At 35.0% G+C, this 19,340-nt stretch overlaps 1 protein-coding gene across 1 annotated transcript; it reads right to left on the bottom strand.

Moving 5' to 3' along the window:
• Window positions 1–486: 486 nt before the first annotated feature.
• LOC138310045 (cardioacceleratory peptide receptor-like) lies at window positions 487–16,164 on the bottom strand. The gene is made up of 5 exons (XM_069251193.1): window positions 16,125–16,164; window positions 15,339–15,688; window positions 12,954–13,095; window positions 2,652–2,753; window positions 487–1,054 (listed from the first exon to the last, which is right to left on the bottom strand). Exons 1-5 carry the CDS (start codon window positions 16,162–16,164, stop codon window positions 768–770), a joined length of 921 nt encoding a protein of 306 aa, XP_069107294.1. The 3' UTR covers window positions 487–767.
• Window positions 16,165–19,340: the final 3,176 nt, after the last annotated feature.

Genomic DNA, 19,340 nt, shown 5'->3' with positions numbered 1-19,340 from the left:
GTTTTGCTTTAATACATTGTTGTTAATTAATCTGATTCCAATATAGAATCATATAATCACTTCATTTGATAAAGGGGATCTGAAAAAAATCCCATTAAGGGCCATGTTCAGATGACCTTTGGAAATGCTGCTTGCAAAATTTTGACACTGAATTTGCAAAATTTTGACACTGAATTTCAGGGGACGAAATACAATATAAAAAAACTTTAATTAATATTATTTCGTGAACGCGCCAAAAAGTACAATAAAGCTAATTGTAGCTATCTATATATACTGGGACGAAATATATTTCAATTGATGTAGCAAGGTGTACAAATTGCATTTGATATGAAGTACACGTCGTATAAAGGTCACCCGAACATGACCCCTGATCTGATGCTGTCAGATCCTCTATTTAACGGAGTGGTTATAAAGATCTGTTATTTAATCAATCAGATTGCGTTGTTAATATCATACTAAATTAAACAAACAATGAAACGACGGTATTCATTTTATTAATCTTGTTTCACTAGAAATCAGAGCTACAATATCTTTATTACAATATCTATCACTTGAAATGTTCGCTCCAAATCCATCAGAATTCATCATCGATAACGTTTGATATGCGTTGGGATGTGTTAAAGCCATTGAATGGTTTTGACCAATCAGTATATCATAACACAATTTAAATCATATATCACAGTCACTATCCAACGTAGGCCTTTGGCACGCATATATTTTACACATTTAGTCCAACCACAAAACATAACGTTAATACTTCCATGAAACTAATGCACACGCCCCATTGGGTAACTTTTCGACCAATCAGAATCTTTGTGAATGTATGTGGTGAACGTGGTTTTTGTAGTGGTGGTGGTTCCGTTGTAGTCCTGTCTGTATTTCCGTTTCCGCTCACAAAGTGTCTTGTAGTTGAACAGGAGAAACACCAGAGGGTTGGCCACGCTGTTGAGTGGAGCGAGAGACATAACAATAAAGAAGGAACCATTGAGTGGCACCAGGTGATACAGAATCAATATAGAGTAAAATGTGAAAGGTCCCCAACACGCGATGAACACTGTAACAAAGGAACAAGAGTTACACAATTACGTGGAGAAACAACACTTTATTGAACGCATTTAACTCACTTGTCGATGTGAAAAGGCATTCCCCCATAAGTTGCCCAATCACTATAGTCTCCGGTTTCTGAGAATTTGTCTGTTTATTTGTACTTCCTTTTAACAGCCATGGTCATGTAAGAACGGCTTCCCATGTATGCAGTGGGTAGCGCCTGTGTAGCGTGTGGTGCGTCTTTTGGAAGATAGAGACAAAACACGATGATACCACAGCCTCCCAAAACATAGAGACATTCACACACTGTAACTCTTTGCACACATGGGGAGCCCGTCCTTAAATTATCATTGCTGTTAATCGGACGCAACTTAAACAAAAACACAAACAAACAATATAACTACATCGACTGAAAAGGTACATTTTGTCACGGCATACATGGACATGGACAAGTGTAACAATGCTGTTCTCTTTGGGCAAAATTAAGACATTCACACACTGTAACTCTTTGCACACACGGGGAGCCCGTCCTTAAATTATCATTGCTGTTAATCGGACGCAACTTAAACAAAAACACAAACAAACAATATAACTACATCGACTGAAAAGGTACATTTTGTCACGGCATACATGGACATGGACAAGTGTAACAATGCTGTTCTCTTTGGGCAAAATTACTATTATATACACAAAACTGTTTCTTGACAGCTGTTTCTTGACAGCTCTGCAAACTATTTTGTCGCATTCAAGAAATGTAAAAGTAGTGTTTTAATTAGTCAGTTTGTCAGGTCGTCGGAACGGGATCCCATATGGGATGTTGTCATATCCTTTTTGTAAGAGAGTTATTCTTTCCCACATTCTTTGTAAAGAGCATATGAACGTTTCCTAATTTCCACGTAATGTGAACATTCAATTAATCAATAGGAAAACGCCCGTTCCGTTTTCATTGCGCATGGGTATTGGTGCATACTAACCAAATTAAAGGCCAGTGAATAAGTAAAAGAAACAAGAAAAAAAATGCTAATGTATTTAAACGCTTGACACATAAATCAATTTCTGAACTGAGGCTTTATGCAATAAGGGTTGTTTTAAGGTGCAAGCAAAGGATTGCATATGTTGGTGAAAGAAAAGTTACATTTAATTGCAATCAAGCTGCAAATCTTTTCCACATTGTAAATAATAATCGCTCAAGGATAGCATTTTAATTAAGATTATGTTAACTTCAGTCAATATCCAATATATGATGATAAGAAACATGAGCTCAAAATTAACATGTCATTCTCGATACGCCAGTGGTTACTAACGATATCGTTATATCTACCCCTTGACGCCAGAGAGCAACAGAAGACACGGGTAATTTGGTCCTTCGACGAACATCAAAGGAATTTGATAACGGTTAACTGTGTGGCTTTGCAGTTTGGCATCCTTCTCTCTTAGTGTTCAAAAGTAGTTTCTGTGGGCATGTGGGTTGTCAGTTTTATTTTGTTCCGAACTTCTACTTGAGTTACTAAGATAGTCCAGGAGTGGATACAACGTCATTGAATGTAACCATTGGAGTATCGAGGATTGTCAAGAGTGTATTAAATGCATTGTTAAATACATACCCGACACTACCACAAATGTGATCTTGATAGTTTTTATCTTAGCTCTGTGGATAATCCCGGAATCTGTCTTCAGCCTGGAGTCCGTAGTATAGCAATCGGCAGCTATTGAATAAGACAGAAGGTATTTGATTTATAAATTACAACATCGATATGTAAGAAATCTATGCACTATATAGATGCAGTACATGACCTATACATTCATATTTATGAAATATTTTGATAGATAACTAGATAGTTACACTAAGATACTGGTGAAAGTCCTTTACGATTGAAAACAAATTAGTGAACACACTACCCATCACTGTGCGATGCATATAGTGCATATCCTCACGGGTTGTTAATTCATCGTAGAATATCGTAGGTAGGAATCTTTTATTATTTTTTTTATAAGGGTTGTGTCACTAAATCAGTACGAAATACATTTTAAAGAGGACAAGACAGTGACTTCCGGTATCGCGTGATTATACCGGAAGTACACACTACCACATTGACAACGATCGCACTAATAATGCTAATAATGTAGGTCATATAAAAAAAGCCATTACAGCTATTCATTATAGTTACCAGAAAAACTTTTATTTCTGAAGAATAAAGGAAACCCTGGCAACATGCCATCTTCTACATAGGTTTGTAAATAACCATCGAAGCATTGAGTCTGTTCTTTCAATAATCATAGCACTATGTCACCGCAACGAACAGGAAATATATTGTTTATTATCAGAATACAAGAAACAGCCTAATATAAGTGTTAATAATCAATCCTGTCAGACACAGCCTCTCTGTACTATTTTGTCTTTATGTGGGGTGCTTTGCCGCTGGTGCGTTAGATATCAAAACAATATATGTTCTGTGTAAACAAGCGCGGACAATGATACACTTCCTACTGTATTGCGATAACAAACGTACAAATCACAAACACCATTCAATCTAATCAACTATACACTACGTTAGGAACATAGTGGTTACTAAAGATCTGTACTTTGAACAGATTGAAACAATATTTTGCTCATTTTTAGATAAATACCTGCGTTAATTCAACATAGAATATTTTTATTGATTAAAATTTTATTGTGAAGGAAACAAATTTAAACCAGTTATGATCAAAGCAAGGAGTATCAAAGCGTTTTTGTACCCTGGAATGTATTAAATATTGAAGCCTGGTATTTGTTAGATAAATTCCAATTGTATAAGGAAGATGATGAAATAATGTACATTAAACCCTGCTTTATTATCAAGTAACGGCATAAGCTTTAAAATATATTCAGAGAATAAAATCTTCTTTACTTTTATGGTATACTCAACAATCACAATAGTGATGAAAGTAAACATTCAGGTGATGTCGATCGCAGATGGTCTTACCAAAAAGCAGAAACTACCGAGGGTTTTAATTTTGTTCCATCAACGGAATTGATAAACGGCCGTAAATCAAGGATTTAAAAAAAATTCTTTTTTAAAATACGATTTTAAGAAACATGTTGTTTTTTCCAGAATCACTGACTGAAATCGAAAATAACAATAATGTATATATTTCCATATATATGTATTTTTGAAAGCCATGTGATTATCGATTTATATTGATGTAGGGCTATATTTGTTGAATTCTTAATAAAAAAAAAATATGTGATTAACGTAGACCGTCCCTTCTGTGACGTCATACGTTTGTAACGTCGCGTTCCAGATCCCAGCAAACATAAATTATTTCTCCGTACCCACCTATTATAACTCGCTTCGGATATCCGCAAATATTTCGTCTGTCAGCTTTCCGAGTGTTTACTTGACGTCTACCAATCTAAAGGTGTGAACTGTGTGCTAATCGGTAAATGTAGTATAATTTTGAAGATTCGTGCATGAAGTAAATTCCAAGAATCATATTGGTCGCTACACAATCACATGGAATAACGTTACACGAATTGACGGGGACCCAAAACGAAAAACTTCGCATCAGTTAATAGGCCTAGTAACTGAACATCAGAATGACCGTCATGCTATGTACCTATGTTTTTGCAGGATTGGTCTTAATTCCCACAGTATATCAATGCTAAAGGAAGTTAGCGATGTTTTAAATGCAAACATTCGAGTTTTGAGCTTCGATAGATACGAATCGCAACGTACCGGTATACTAATTTTCGTCCGGAAACGGACAAACAATATACGGAATTAAAATTGCTGGAACATATTTTCATTTTTTTTTTTTTTTAAATCTTTACTTATGATTTGAAAGATGCTGTTACGGAAAATAATCCATTTTAATACAGTATCACACAGAGCAAAATATTTGTCTCAGAAAAGCTTTCCTGCTAAATTAGACTCTTTTTGAAAGTTTTAGGTCAGGCCTACATGTAGCTTGCAAACTGGTTTGTTATATTTTATATAATAGATAAATAAAATCATGAAGATATGTATTATAATGCTATTTTGTATGCTCCAATAATATAATAAATATAGAAAACTAACAAAGGTAAATGAATAACATAAAACGTTAAAAAGTGCTACGGATTCGCCTATTTTTAACGTTTTCAGGCCAAAATTTAAGGGGTATTAGAAAGCAAATCGGTCATATTTTGAAATATAATTCGGTGAGGTATAGTTTTTATTGGCTTTTCTTATTGCAAATAGGTCAATCTTTATAGAAATTCTAAAAAATCGATTTTTCTTGAGATCATTTTTTCAGAAAAAAAGGAAACATGACCATTTTGATGCAATTTTTCACTAAAATTGGGTCGGGAATTACTTTTAAAATAACAATATTTTGTTTTATTGTGGACAACCCAGTTTATGTGATATAGTTATGCATTACATAGCACCTACTGAAGGTATGAAGATGTTATGAGCATATTTTTTATATGTTAAGTGATGTTACAAGGAGGAAATATTATTTATTCAAAAATGCTTAAAATCTGGAATATTTAGTCGTTAATACATATCTTTAAGCAACCCTGGAAGAAAAATTAACCCGGTGACATATAATTTTTATGCGGTTTTTGTGATCAGGGTATACCTAAAATCAAAATATAAAAAAATGAACGAAATCCCTAAGAGAAAACTAGAAGGGACGGTCTACCTAAAATGGAATCAATGATCCGAAGAAAGCAATGAATACCGAGAGTTCAAAAACACTATAACAGCACACGGACGACAAATAATACACATTGTGGAATGCAAATACATTGATGAGTTAACTATATACATGGATATTTATGGTTCACGAATTAGAGTTTTAGGTTCGAGGGGAGACAACCGAAGTGATATGGCTTGATTAACTAACCCAATAGCTTTCTTCACAGTTATTTGATTCTTCCTGACAAAGTGATACAAAGGGAAATAACTCCTATCTAGATCAGGATGTGTTACAATGATTAATGTTTATCCATTGCCTGATAAAAACAAGTAAAATATTAAAACAAAATCTTATATGATACACATTTTCACAAGAAATACAATTTTATTTCTAATTTACACATAATGCACATCCAACAACATAATTGTAACATATGATCGACATTAGGCATCTTAATAATATTATGTCAGAATAGCGATACATTTTACGGAATCAAACAGCATGATTAGCATTCTGTACGAGAACGATATAACATTCGTCATTGATCCGAGGCTAGAATCAGGCACGATGTTACAGCTCGTAGCCAGATTCAGCTTACATTGAAGATAGCCTGTGACACCTGGCCATACCGGAATGTCAACAAATCAATGAAGACTGTTATTGTTACAGTAGTGTCATTTCTGTCATCATTACTTCTTTCGTATGATTTTATCAGAATTATGAACTGTGACCCTTATCAGTGTTTACAGACAAAATTAATCCCATCCTTGACCTTTTCTCAGACGTTGTTGGAGATTAACGCTTTCGCACTCTATCAGTGTTTACAGACAAAATTAATCCCATCCTTGACCTCTTCTCAGACGTTATTGGAGATTAACGCTTTCGCACTCTATATGATTAAGATATTTTATAGAGTGGGGAAGCACCAATTTCCTGTCACATTATTAAGCCGATTTATGATGAAATAATTTGTAATTTTATGTCAAAAATATGCCTCACTATTTATCCGAAAGCTACTACGACGTGTAATGTTATTATTAGGCCTATGTTATTTGTGTACCACATATAGTTAAAACATTATAGGTCGTCTGATATGAGGAGTCAGAAAGACCTATAGTCTCCATGCTCTATTTTTTCGTCGCGTGCTTTTCATAAAAGAAACTTCTTCTTAATACATACACGTTTCTAGGTATTTATATTGGGCTTGTAACATGCTTTGATCAAGAACTATCAGGATTGTTCAAAGGAATGATCTTGGCCTTTATTTAAAGTCACATTGGTCAAAAAGGCTAAAATCTTTAAAAGAATCTTGTCAATAACTAAGAGACCTAGGGACAGGATATCGGACATGTAGCATGCTGGGATGAAGGGCTGTGTTCAAATGAACGACATCGATTTTGAGCTGTTGGACCACGGCTAAGGATGTAAGTGTTATAAACGAAAAAAAGTTCACGATAACAGGTGAAAATGCGTTAGAATGTCTCAGAATAAATAGGCTTATAGCCCTAATATTAGATTAATGCTTAGATAACGGACTGACAAGCTTTTCGTCCACCATACCAACTAAACAAAACCACGTTTGTTCTGATGAATGAACTCGATCCTCAGTCAAGGTCACAAATAGGCTAAACAACTTGCGAGTTATCTGTCATTTCCTTTCTTTCTATTGCATCATGTTTAGATGACAGTATTAAAATAATCCATCTTTATGTCACTGTTTTATACGAAATATACAATTACCAAGGTAAGGGCAGTTTAATAAACTTTAAATGATTATCAAATGACTATTGAGGCCGTTTGGGCCTCTTGTTTGCAAATATTGGCTTAATAATTTTTTTAAACATACATTATGTAAATTGATTTTAATTGATATTTTCGAATATGAAATTATTGTTATAATAATACTTTCTAACGCCGATTTGTAACGATAATATATCTATACACATGTATATGTTACAATGTACCAACTACGTATTATATAGGGGATCGACTTTTCGAGATCACCTCAATGGGAGATACAGACCCTTTTGACCTCTTGGTTTGTGTAATACTTCCCTACTTCTTAAGGGTTTATTAGGATAAAATTGTGAGTACCATTGATCCCTATTCATACATTGATACCCCTTTAATGATACTCGATAACGAGCAGCAGATATGACCTTATACACTTATGATATTCTCGATTCTCAGAAGTAACATAGAAACTACATGTACACAGGGCAGCCATTTCAACACTCGTTATCCCTCCCTTCTGACAATGGTTAAGATAATTGATTTTGAGCGATATCGAGTGCCGGGATTTTAACACACTTTGGGGTCAAGCTCGTATATCGCTGTGCTTTAATTGGAGCTCGCGAAGAGTGTTAAATTGGTACCTGTCTCTCGAGAGGATAGAACTGGTCGATCACGTGACCGACACGCAATGTTCACGACCTCGTTCTTGGTAGTGTTTGTGAACTTTAAACTTCATCTAAGTATTAAGGACATTATTTTTTAATTTCAATGTTTTGGTGTGTCGATATTACTATTGTAAAGTCATGATAACGCGGGGCTTTCGCGCTATATTCAGATTTCTGTCATATATGCACGAATAGAAATATAAAAGCCAATTAGAAAATCAAATCTAGTATGAAAACACAATAAATGATTGTTTTAATTCATCTTACATGTATACCACGTGCAATATCTTACTGTGAAAACAAATCGGTAATGGTATCAAATGCAGTTACTGCAGAACCATTAAATCGCGAAATAATATCGGCATGAGAAAATATTTGGATAAGAAAACGATCAATTAATTCAGTGCAGTAATAAAAAGTTGGTTTGCGAAATGTCACAGATTTTTGTGTAGAATATATATGGACTAGTCATTATCAAATTAATAATCGACCTAAGCAATTTTAAGTTATCAATATTTTTAGAAACTGACGACGCCTAATTATCTGTAAGTCACTTCAGATGACAGTATTTCTTACACTGAATTGCACCACGGCAATGGAGGATCTGGCAACATCCCGTAAGGGGTCATGTTCGGATGACCTTTTACCACGTGTCTTTCAGTACAAATGCATTTTCTACACATTACTACGTCAAGTGATAACGCCATCTCGTCCCAGTATACATATACATTTAGCTTTGTTGTGCACTTTGGGCGAGATAACTACATACACGAAAATAATTCAGACAACTTTTTCAAACCATTTCGTTCCCATTCAAGATTCTGGCAGTGCCAATTTGATTGGCCATTTCCACAGGTCATCTTGACACCTAATGGGATGTTGTCAGATCCTCTTATCAAACGTAGTGATAATAAAGATATGTATTTTAATCAGATTGCCAAAATAGCTTTGTGAGTATTACTCAATGACACATGTACGTCGAGCATTATGCCCTAGGTATTTTTCTTGTTGATACATATATGACTTATGTCGGTTTGGATATCTATAAATGAAGTTGAAATATACAGGTAATACATATATTTTAATTACTATTTTCCCGGTAAAATTTAAACTTTTGTTTTCAGAAACTAGGCTGGGTTTACTTTATTAGCAAAAGATACAAACAGCGCCATTAGTGTTTAAAATACCACGCAATTTTCATATATGGATAATTGACTTACAGTCGAGTTTTTTTTCCAAATTTATTTCAAGATGGCGGAAATGCACAACAGTAGAATTGCAATTAAACGTCACGGTACATGTATGAGCCTCGGCAAGCCTCGGGTTTTAGATGCTGTGACCCTCGGGTAGAATATCCCTATCCTTAATATACAGTTATACACATATGCAAGAGTCTTAAAATATGTGATATCAAGGACGTAGTCTCACTTATAAATCTTTGGTGATATATCCATAACTCGATTTTTGAATCTGCATAATCGTATGTATTTTCAATCTGATGATGTCCTTTAGCTCTTTGATGAACTACTCATTTCTGATTCTGATCAATTGGTGATTAAATTAGTTTTAAATGGGATCCTTTGTACTTTTATTTTTGAAAATTTCTTCATTAGTAGATCAGTAACACCATGCTGTCAGTGTATTGTGTCCTGACAGGAAACATCACATCAGGACTTCGTCTGGCATAAAGGTAGCCACCGTTGTAAGAATAATACGACCACGCTCCAGGATTATGAAAGAGTCTTAGACTTAAGTTTTAGACTTAGCCAATTATTAATGATGTAAGTTTTTGTAACGTCCTCTTAGAATGTCTAAATCTTAGCTTAACACAGATTTGGACTTGGTCCGGTTGAGGTGTGCATGTATGGTCTCTAGCAGCATACATCAGTGTAATATCACTACACAATAGGTAACAGTTCCATTATTCCACTAACATTCTGCAGCCTCCCGAAACATCCACACCCTTTACAAATGCAGCACACCGATTGCAAGATAAGTTGTCATCAAACGACCCCATCTGCTAATAGGACGTTGGTCGTATCGAGAAACTCACGATATAACAAATATCACATATATAAACTAGTCGTCAGATTTGTTTGTTTAATTATATTTACGTCCAACGTCTCTTAACAGCGGAGGTCATTCAAGTACGGGCTCCTGTGTATGTGGTGACATCCGTGTAAAAAGTGAGAGGTGCGTGTTTTGGGAGACTGCGGTATGTGCGTATTGTGTCTTCTTGTATATACCCTTGCCCTTTGTGTAATACTTACTCATTGAAGCATGCCACTAAAGACACCTAGCAACACACCCTACCCGGTCACATTATACTAACAACAGTCGAATTAATTGTCTCACTCCTGGTATGCTTGGTGTTTAGTAAGGAATACATAAGTATTATCCAACCGCAATACAGAATAGACAGCCTTATTAATAGGACGAAAAGTAATATGAAACCAGAATCGCACTCATTAGAAAACACGATACCTATGTAATTAAAGGGCAACGACTGTCTCATGCAGACGATCCTAAAGCATTAATATCCAGCGACCAACTTTCGGTGATGCCTGTCAGGTCAGTAAAGGCTGTCTGCAAGCTAGACACGTGTAAGAATCTAAGCTTGTACGAGAAAGGTTCAAGACAGGATACATCGTATATGTTAAAATGATATTACTTGCTGGAATTGGAGAGAAAGCATTGAATCGGACGCTGTAACCAATGATTTGACCAAAACTTGACTCCAAATCCTACCATTTAGACGATTACGGTGTGTAACCTTGGTATCGTATGAAATTGTCTGTCTTGATCAGTTCCACATTTCACTTCCTTAATTTGCCTTTTTTATGGAAACGTATTTCACGATTGCTTGGAGCTAATCTTTAAAGACACATAGATGGTATGTAGCAATGGATAGGAAAGATTCAGACGTAATACACCAGAAATGGATTTGAAATATGCGATTTGCTATTGCCTAAGTCCTGTTAATTTGGCTGATTGATTTTACTTCAAGTTCAAACAGCTTTGGTAATATAACAACCACATCCTTCAAATGCATCTGGGAGAATCGTTACGCTAGGTAACTTATGCTAACCGCTGTCAACAGATATGTTTTCTCTATCAAAACCAGTTTTAGACGAATCAGCATTTTTCTTCAGCTACAAAAGTTACTTGCTTTACGTCATTACCACTATTGAAAAGTTGGAGCTTATGATTTAACTTTAAGATAAAAAAAATCCAAAATAATAAATTGCAATACGAAAAAAAATCAATAGCACTTTGTGAACTCCTCTCTCTTTCTTGGGCACCATCTCGTTGCTAACGATGGCGTTCAGGGCAAAGATCTTAACTCTATTGTCCAACCCCAATATGATTGATTCCTTCCAACCTAACATGACTGTATCTTGGATATCACGTGATTTCCGGTGATGTCATTGGTTAATACATACTTAATGCATACAATGGTCACGCTGAAGTCGATATTTAACACATTAACTCGATGTTCCCTCTTAGAGAAATACCCTTTTGATATTGCTATTGTGACCTCACAATGCCTAAAATGACAAGTTACTCAGGATGGTGTCCTAAGACCTTCACTATTCTTCTAATAAGCATCCAAAACTCAATAAATAAGATCAAGAAAAATGACATTTTAAATTCTAAATATTAACATCAAATAAAAGTTCATACAGGTTACGTTTGTTTAGAATCTCCATAATAGTTTGAAATCACTGAGCTGAAAGACCTATTTACTTTATTGGATTTTTTCAAAGTTTGTCTCAAATTTATAATTACTATACATAAATCCCATCGTATAAAACAAGATCGGTTGATTTAACAGACTTTTTAATATAAGGTCATCGATCCAAAAAGTATATGCAAATATGTTGTTCTTCGGCCTATCGCAGTTAATTTGTAGCATACGATCTATCTTCTTTATTAGGGTTTTCTCCCCGGTGATTTTACATCATTTGATACCGCGTGGTAACTTTGATTAGATAATCCTCGATACTCCAGCCAGGGATTACTATCACTGTCGCAATACCCGACCTTGGACAATATCATTGCAAACCTGATGGCTGAAGATGGGTGTCACTTAATGACACTGGCTATTACATGTGATCGGACGAAAATGTAATAAACCAAACCAAACCGAAAACTCATTAATCTTCAAAACATGTGAATGTAGGCGTTGAGTGATTGGTTTTTTTAAATGCTTATTTTGTATCATATCAGAAGGTGGTTTAGTCCAAGGGAACACGGTGGTCGTGTTGTTAAGATGCCCCGATATATATTACCTCAAGCTCTACACCCCTGGGTCGCGAGTTCATATTCCATGTGGGGCTGTTGTCAGGTACTGACTGCTGGTCGGTGGTTTTTCACCGGGTACTCCGGCTTTCCTCCATCACCAAACCAGATACTTCCTTAAACGACCCTGGCTGTTAATAGGACGTTTAACTAATAAAGCCTAGTAGTGTACATTAGGCGCATCAAACAATGGTACACTTCATGTACGGCTTTGAATTTGTATGTCGCTTTCTGCAAATATTCAAAAGGACGTTTTATGTAGACATATGATTCAGATTTTTTTTTCAAACTAAATTTTATTCGTGTTACATGTTGAATATATTACAGTGTTCCTTCAACAGAAGGCTTCTCATCCGGATTTCCACATTTCTGTTTAAATAAAATGTATAGAAATATGGACATAATAAAGTCAATTAAGTTATTCTTCCATAAATGCGTTTAGGTTTGCTTTGGTAAATTCCATAGGTGGTATAACGACAGTGAAAGTAATCCCTGAAGTATCGAGGGCGTTATAAGATGAGATATCCACAATTGTTATCGTACCTGCTGTATTTCGCTTTGTCATCGGTATCCCCTTTCTTCCTCTTCTCCACAGAATCAAGACAATAGCCGTGTAACAGGCTAGGATAATCAGAGCCGGGACGAACATGTTTGTACAGGCAAAAAGTAAGATCAAAAGTTTCCTCTGAAAGGAGAAATGTCAATATTAATTACTTGTAAGTTCTTAAGCTATTATCCTATAGCCATGACATAAGAAAAATTCTATCATGGTAATTTATTATCATTTACTCATCATTGGTAAAGAACAAACAAGTCTCCCAACGAGTGACCTACTTATGATATTGATCAAAATATCATAAAATTGTTTTCAAGTTTTGAAAACACAAAAGCAAATGAATTTTTGAAATTTGAAAATAAACTTATTCGACTTAGATAAACTCGATGAACAACAGTCACCCTATCACTACAAGATGGCAACATACATTTTACAAACAATAAAATAATAATAACATGTCTATAAAGACCAAAAATTACAATGGGACACATGGAAAATTATATATACAGGTAAATGTTTTATACATAGGAAACCGATAACTTAACCTTATTTAATGGAGAGGCTCCTGAGAATCAGATGTTAATGTTTGAACATGTTTACATAATTATTGAGCAAATATCAATGTTTGGTATTAATAAATAATACGTGTATAAACAAAAAAACGGTTATGGCTTTCAAAACAAGACCTTTTCGGAAAAAAACAACAGTTGATATTGAATTATCATCAACATGAACATATTAATTTGAAAATTCTTGTTGGTGGTTTGTTCTGGTAACATACAGGACACACGCGTCACACTCCATACTGAACGTCCTATTAACAGTTAGGGTCATGTAAGGACGGCCTCTTGTGTATACGGTGTCTGCCCTGCAGGTAGGGCGTTAGAATTGTACCTGCTGCCGCTATTGCATGATCGTAAAGGGCGACTTAATTTAGGATCTTATCTTTTCTTTCTTCCTAAATTACTTTATTTTTCCTAACGTCTCCCTTGACATAGCCTCACTTTTGGCCTTTGGTTGAGCGCTCGCCCCTGAGAGGAAGGCTATAAGTTCTGCCCTCTGGCTGAGACACCCCAAAGTCTATAAAAGTGGTAGTTTCTGCTCCTGCTTAGAGCTCAGCATATAACGGGAGTTGGACGTCTGGTTCGCCCGTTGTCAGTATAATGTGACCGGTTTGAGTGTGTTGCTTGGTGTCTTCGGCGGCATGTTCAGTATTATAGTACTATAAAAATGCAATTATTCTACTATACAAGAAGACACAACATGAATATACCGCATTCTCCCAAAACACACACCCCTCACAACATACACGCAACACATCGCATACATGGAAGGCCGTCCTTACATGACCATAGATGTTAAAAGGACGTTAAAATAATCAAACAAACAAACAAACAAGTATACGGTGTATTGCGTGTATGGAGTGCGTGGTGCGTATTTTGGGGGTCTGCGGTATATCGTGTTGTCTTCTTGTGTCTTGGAACCCTTTTTTATGGTGCTACAGTCCATGCCGGGTGATCGTCCTTAAATTACCCTGGCTGTTACTAGAGCGTCTACTACAATGATCACCCAACCAATTGTTCTTTGCAAAATGACAGTTCATGTACTAGGTCAACAAAGTAAAGTTAAACGAAAGCAGTTTACTTTAAAATTCTTAAGGTCCCAATATAGATAACAGAAGGAAATGAAGCTCACATCAAAATGATGTCATTAAAACTGAAGCATGACTCAATCTATACAGATAAATAACATATCAGACATAAAATGGTTGTGTAGGATGTTTGATTTGCTTTCCTATTATCAAACATTATAAAAGCTTTATTATATAACTGAATCTACTGTATTGAGGCGGGGGACTTCAACATCTAGAATAATACCGAAAGCATCACTACAAAAAGACACAATAATTTTGTTTAATTTGATATGTCTAAGCTTATTAATGATAACTAGGCCCACTGAAGACCAATCTATCTGTATGGTGATTGTTTCCAGGGATCTACGTGACTGTATTAAAAGGATGTTGTATTATTTTTTACCCTTATACTGTGTTAGTTACAAGCGCGATGAAAGTTTAATCCAGAAATTAACATCTTTACCATTTATATTGATAAAAAAAATTCAAATATATTTTTTTTTAATTTAAGAGATCACAGAATCTACGCGCCCTTTTTTGAAATGGAAATCGCGAACTTTTATTGCTGCTTTGGTTTACATTCATAGTAAAAATATGGTATATGTATACTGCTACATACATGTATCTCAAATACACAAATTACCAGATACACTGAAAACCGACAATTCCATGCCGTTATGAGTTATTTGTCTGTGAAGTAGACAACAAAGGCGATTAGCGCAATATAAGATAATATTACCAGTTTATCTGGGTAGGAGATTTCACAGAACGGTGTTTCATTATCAGGGGTTGGTATTCCTCGGAGTATGCCAGCAAACACTAGGTCGTAAATCCCAAGCATGGCGGCGATGACCCAAGCAGAGATGACCAATGTCCACTTGTACACCATTCCTCTTCTCGTGGCGGACAATGGCCGGGCGATGGCGTACAGTCTGTCAACACTTAGGACAACCAACATGTACGTAGAAGCGAAACAGACGACAAGACTCAGGTATTTGATGAGTTTGCACATGAACAAGCCGGCTAGCCAGACATCAAGTAGACGGTCTATCACTACCGGGAATATGTAGAACACTGCCATGAGAAAATCTGTAAAATAAGTTGAAATTTCCAAAGTCAATGTTTCGATTCAGAACGGTAGGGACCAAAACAATTCCCATTAATACCCAAGGGTAGTCATGATGCACACAAACTTTTTATCGTGTTTTATATTGATCAACTACACCAAAGAAGCAATTTATATGCGTGTAATTATATCTAAACAGTTGATAATGACAATTGCCATTAAAACATGTATTTTAATGTGTTTATTTGGTAGTTTATGACACGATATACATGATACATCAAACAATGTGTTGACAATTGCCATTAAAACATGTATTTTAATGTGTTTATTTGGTAGTTTATGACACGATATACATGATACATCAAACAATGTGTTGTGTTCAAAACGACCCTTATTTTGATGTATACATGTATTTAAAACAAACAGGTGCTAAACTGCGGTTTTGTTTATTATATTTACGTCCTATTAACAGCCAGGGCCATTTGAGGACAACCTCCATTGTGTTTCGCTGTGTGAATGTCTGTATGTTTTAGAAGGCTGTGGTATATTCGCACTGTATCTTCGTGGCATAGTGGATATTTGTCCTTTTTATAGTGCTATCTCACCGAAGATACCGAGCAAGCACAACATACTTGGTCACATTATACTTATCACTGTGAAATAAGTCTTACTAGCATTAAGACTCATAGTCAGGTATCTTCATTGATTAACAGTCAACCACAATGAATCTTATTTTTAATGTGTACTGAGTCGAATTTCAATAGTGCGAATAAACAATATAAATTGCTATACAAAATTCACAACAACCAGTTTAAGGTAACTTTAAAAACAAATAAACAATTGATTGCATTATACACAATACACAGTAGACGAAAACAATACTCATTTCATTTATTTAAAAATAAAAGTCATAAAAACATGTTTCACCTACGCAGAAAACATTATACATACATACATGCTTTTATTTCATGTCATAAACTCAGGAATAAAGCTAAATATTTCCGCAATGTGTTTTAGAGTGCACTGATGTATAATATGTATTGTGCTTCATATTACTGGAGATTGACAACAAAAGTGGATAAAGGATAATGTACCCCCAATGGAGCGCTGAAGATATACCGATTTAACCCCCGGAGGCTACATCGGCATGAGGAATATGTCTATATTCTTTGTTTTATAACCCTCCGTCGAGTTAACTGACGTTATTGACGTCATTTATCATTGGAAGATTTTATCACTTCTTACCGACATAGATGTCGCTATTATTCCCAATCGACTTAGTTATCTGGTATTGCGTTGTCTTGTATCTGTACTACCCAAGGCCATCGTATGACAGCGGTATGTTGAACCAAGAAAACTTTGTCAAAATCAAGTACATCAGACATACGTCAACTTGTCAAGCTCCATTTACAAACCTGTAATTTCCAAAACTTGTTGATCAATTTTACGTTTTTATCATTATTATTTAAAAAAATGTTCCACCGCCGACAGAGCATAAACGATACCCATCATGCGAACAATAACATTATGTTAAATCGTGCATATGTGTCTAATTAACACGCATTTGCCATTTCCAAAGGTCACCAGAACGTGGCCCCTAATGGGATATGGTCAGATCCCCTACTCAAACGAAGTGATAAGAAGGATATGTTTTTTAATTAGATTGGAGACCCCACGGTCATATAATTCACATTTTGTGTAATAGACCTTAAGCCCTTTCTATCTATGAAGATATTTGATTCTTATACATATGTGAGTGGGATTTTTTTTTTATATATTTTAGTCAATTTTAATCCTTTTCCCTCTCACAGTCCCCCTGGGGGTGGGGGTAATATAATTCACAATTTTGATCGGCCTTATGCTTTAGAAGGTTTATGCAGGTTTCAGCGGTTTTGGAGAAGAAGTTGAAAGTGTAAATTGTTTACAGACATACGACGGACGATACACGAAGTGCGACGGATAAAAGGCGATTAAAATGTCACTTGAGACTTCGTGACCTAAAAAATCTTAAAATAAACCTAAGGTTTATGATTAGAGTACAGTTTTATTTTAATGATAAATTTCAAAAACATATAAAAAATCATTTGTTTGTTTAAAAAATTCAAGTTATTACTTCATATTCAATCTGCTCCTTTGAGCTCATTTGCTGAGGAAGTCTTTTTGTCTTGTTAATCATTGCGCCGATAGTCGTTGTTACAAATGACGCCGTCATTTTTATGATTTTAATTATAACTTATTTCAAACTTTCTACTACTTGGCTAATAAACTAATAAACAAATTTGTAAATAAATTATTGAATATGCTAAATAACTAGATAGAAGATGATAATGTGATAAATGTATCTTTAATATATTTCAGATACAATTTCAAAAGACATGCGTTATTTATTGATTTATAAATAATGGCATTTTAAACACTACAAACTATCTTGAAGTACTGCAGATTGATATACTTAATATCCATAAAAGCTACCGGGAGACATTTACTAAATTAACTTTAGAACATTTACAACCGAGTCTGAAAAAGATGCATCATTTTTATAATGTCAGTGGTTTTAAATGTTTCACGACACTTTACAACCGACACTTTAAAAAAATCTCCTTCGGGAGTGATAGATAAGTCTAGATGCCACCAAGGTTAGATGATCGATTTGTATTTCCTAGAATAAATAACGCTAGCATGATGAATGTTCGTGGAATGTAACCACAGCAGTTATCACGTGTTTGCCATGTACTTTATATACCGTTAATGGATGACACTTTAACAGATATTTGATAAGTGATTATAAGAGAGATATTCGAGACATTGTCTTATCAATTCGGGTATTGATCTGTTCTTATTTACAGTCTTCATCACCTTTGGGAAGGATTTGTCAGATTTTAAGCACGAAACAAATGCTCTTCATATCACGTAATGTGTGATTGCCAATTAAAGAATGTTTATATTTCAGATTGTATGTCATCGACCTTTAAACGAGAATACCATATTTAGCTGTTTTGCTCTGGTTACAATAACTAAAAGACGAAAACAATGTGGAAATTGTTGGGCTTTTTAGGAAATTGCTAAGTAAGGTATTCGTGATGATATGAACATCAAACTAATATGACGACGACTTTGATGATTGGATGTAGTTTAATTTAGCAATGATTAATTTTGATTTAATATATTCCAATACCACCATCAATTGCTAAATTATTAGAATATGTCGATTCTTATATATACTTCATTGTAAGTATTAGCTTTCTTTTAGCTGACTATAATACTTACAGCACGACCGATTCGTTTAGTGAGCTCCAATGATGTCAAATGTATTAATAAACCAATGCTAAAAAGAAAAACTTTATTTCGTTCATCACTTTTAATGTTTCATGTCCGTTCCCAGTCACTGAATAGAAATCTTTGAAGTTACCATAAATGTATCCAGGAGAAAGGGGATGACAACACATTATGGAATTTCCTGATAAGAGTATATAAAGGTCAAAGAAACCATTGGTGTATCTAGCGCAGGGTATATATATCCCTCTGGAGAACTAGTATTTGAAAGGATATATATTTGTAAAAACGAATTTTTTTTCTTCTTTTTCCAAACCAGGACTTGGGCTTGCAAACCGCCATGACTTCTGCAAATTATCTAATGGTAAATAGTCGAGTATGGCGTGCATTTTGAAAAATATA

The sequence above is a fragment of the Argopecten irradians genome, chromosome 16 (assembly GCF_041381155.1).
Source record: "Argopecten irradians isolate NY chromosome 16, Ai_NY, whole genome shotgun sequence".
Classification (NCBI taxonomy): Eukaryota; Metazoa; Mollusca; class Bivalvia; order Pectinida; family Pectinidae; genus Argopecten; species Argopecten irradians.
Note: the sequence above shows the minus strand (reverse complement) of the source record. Positions and strands in the feature narration are given on the sequence as shown.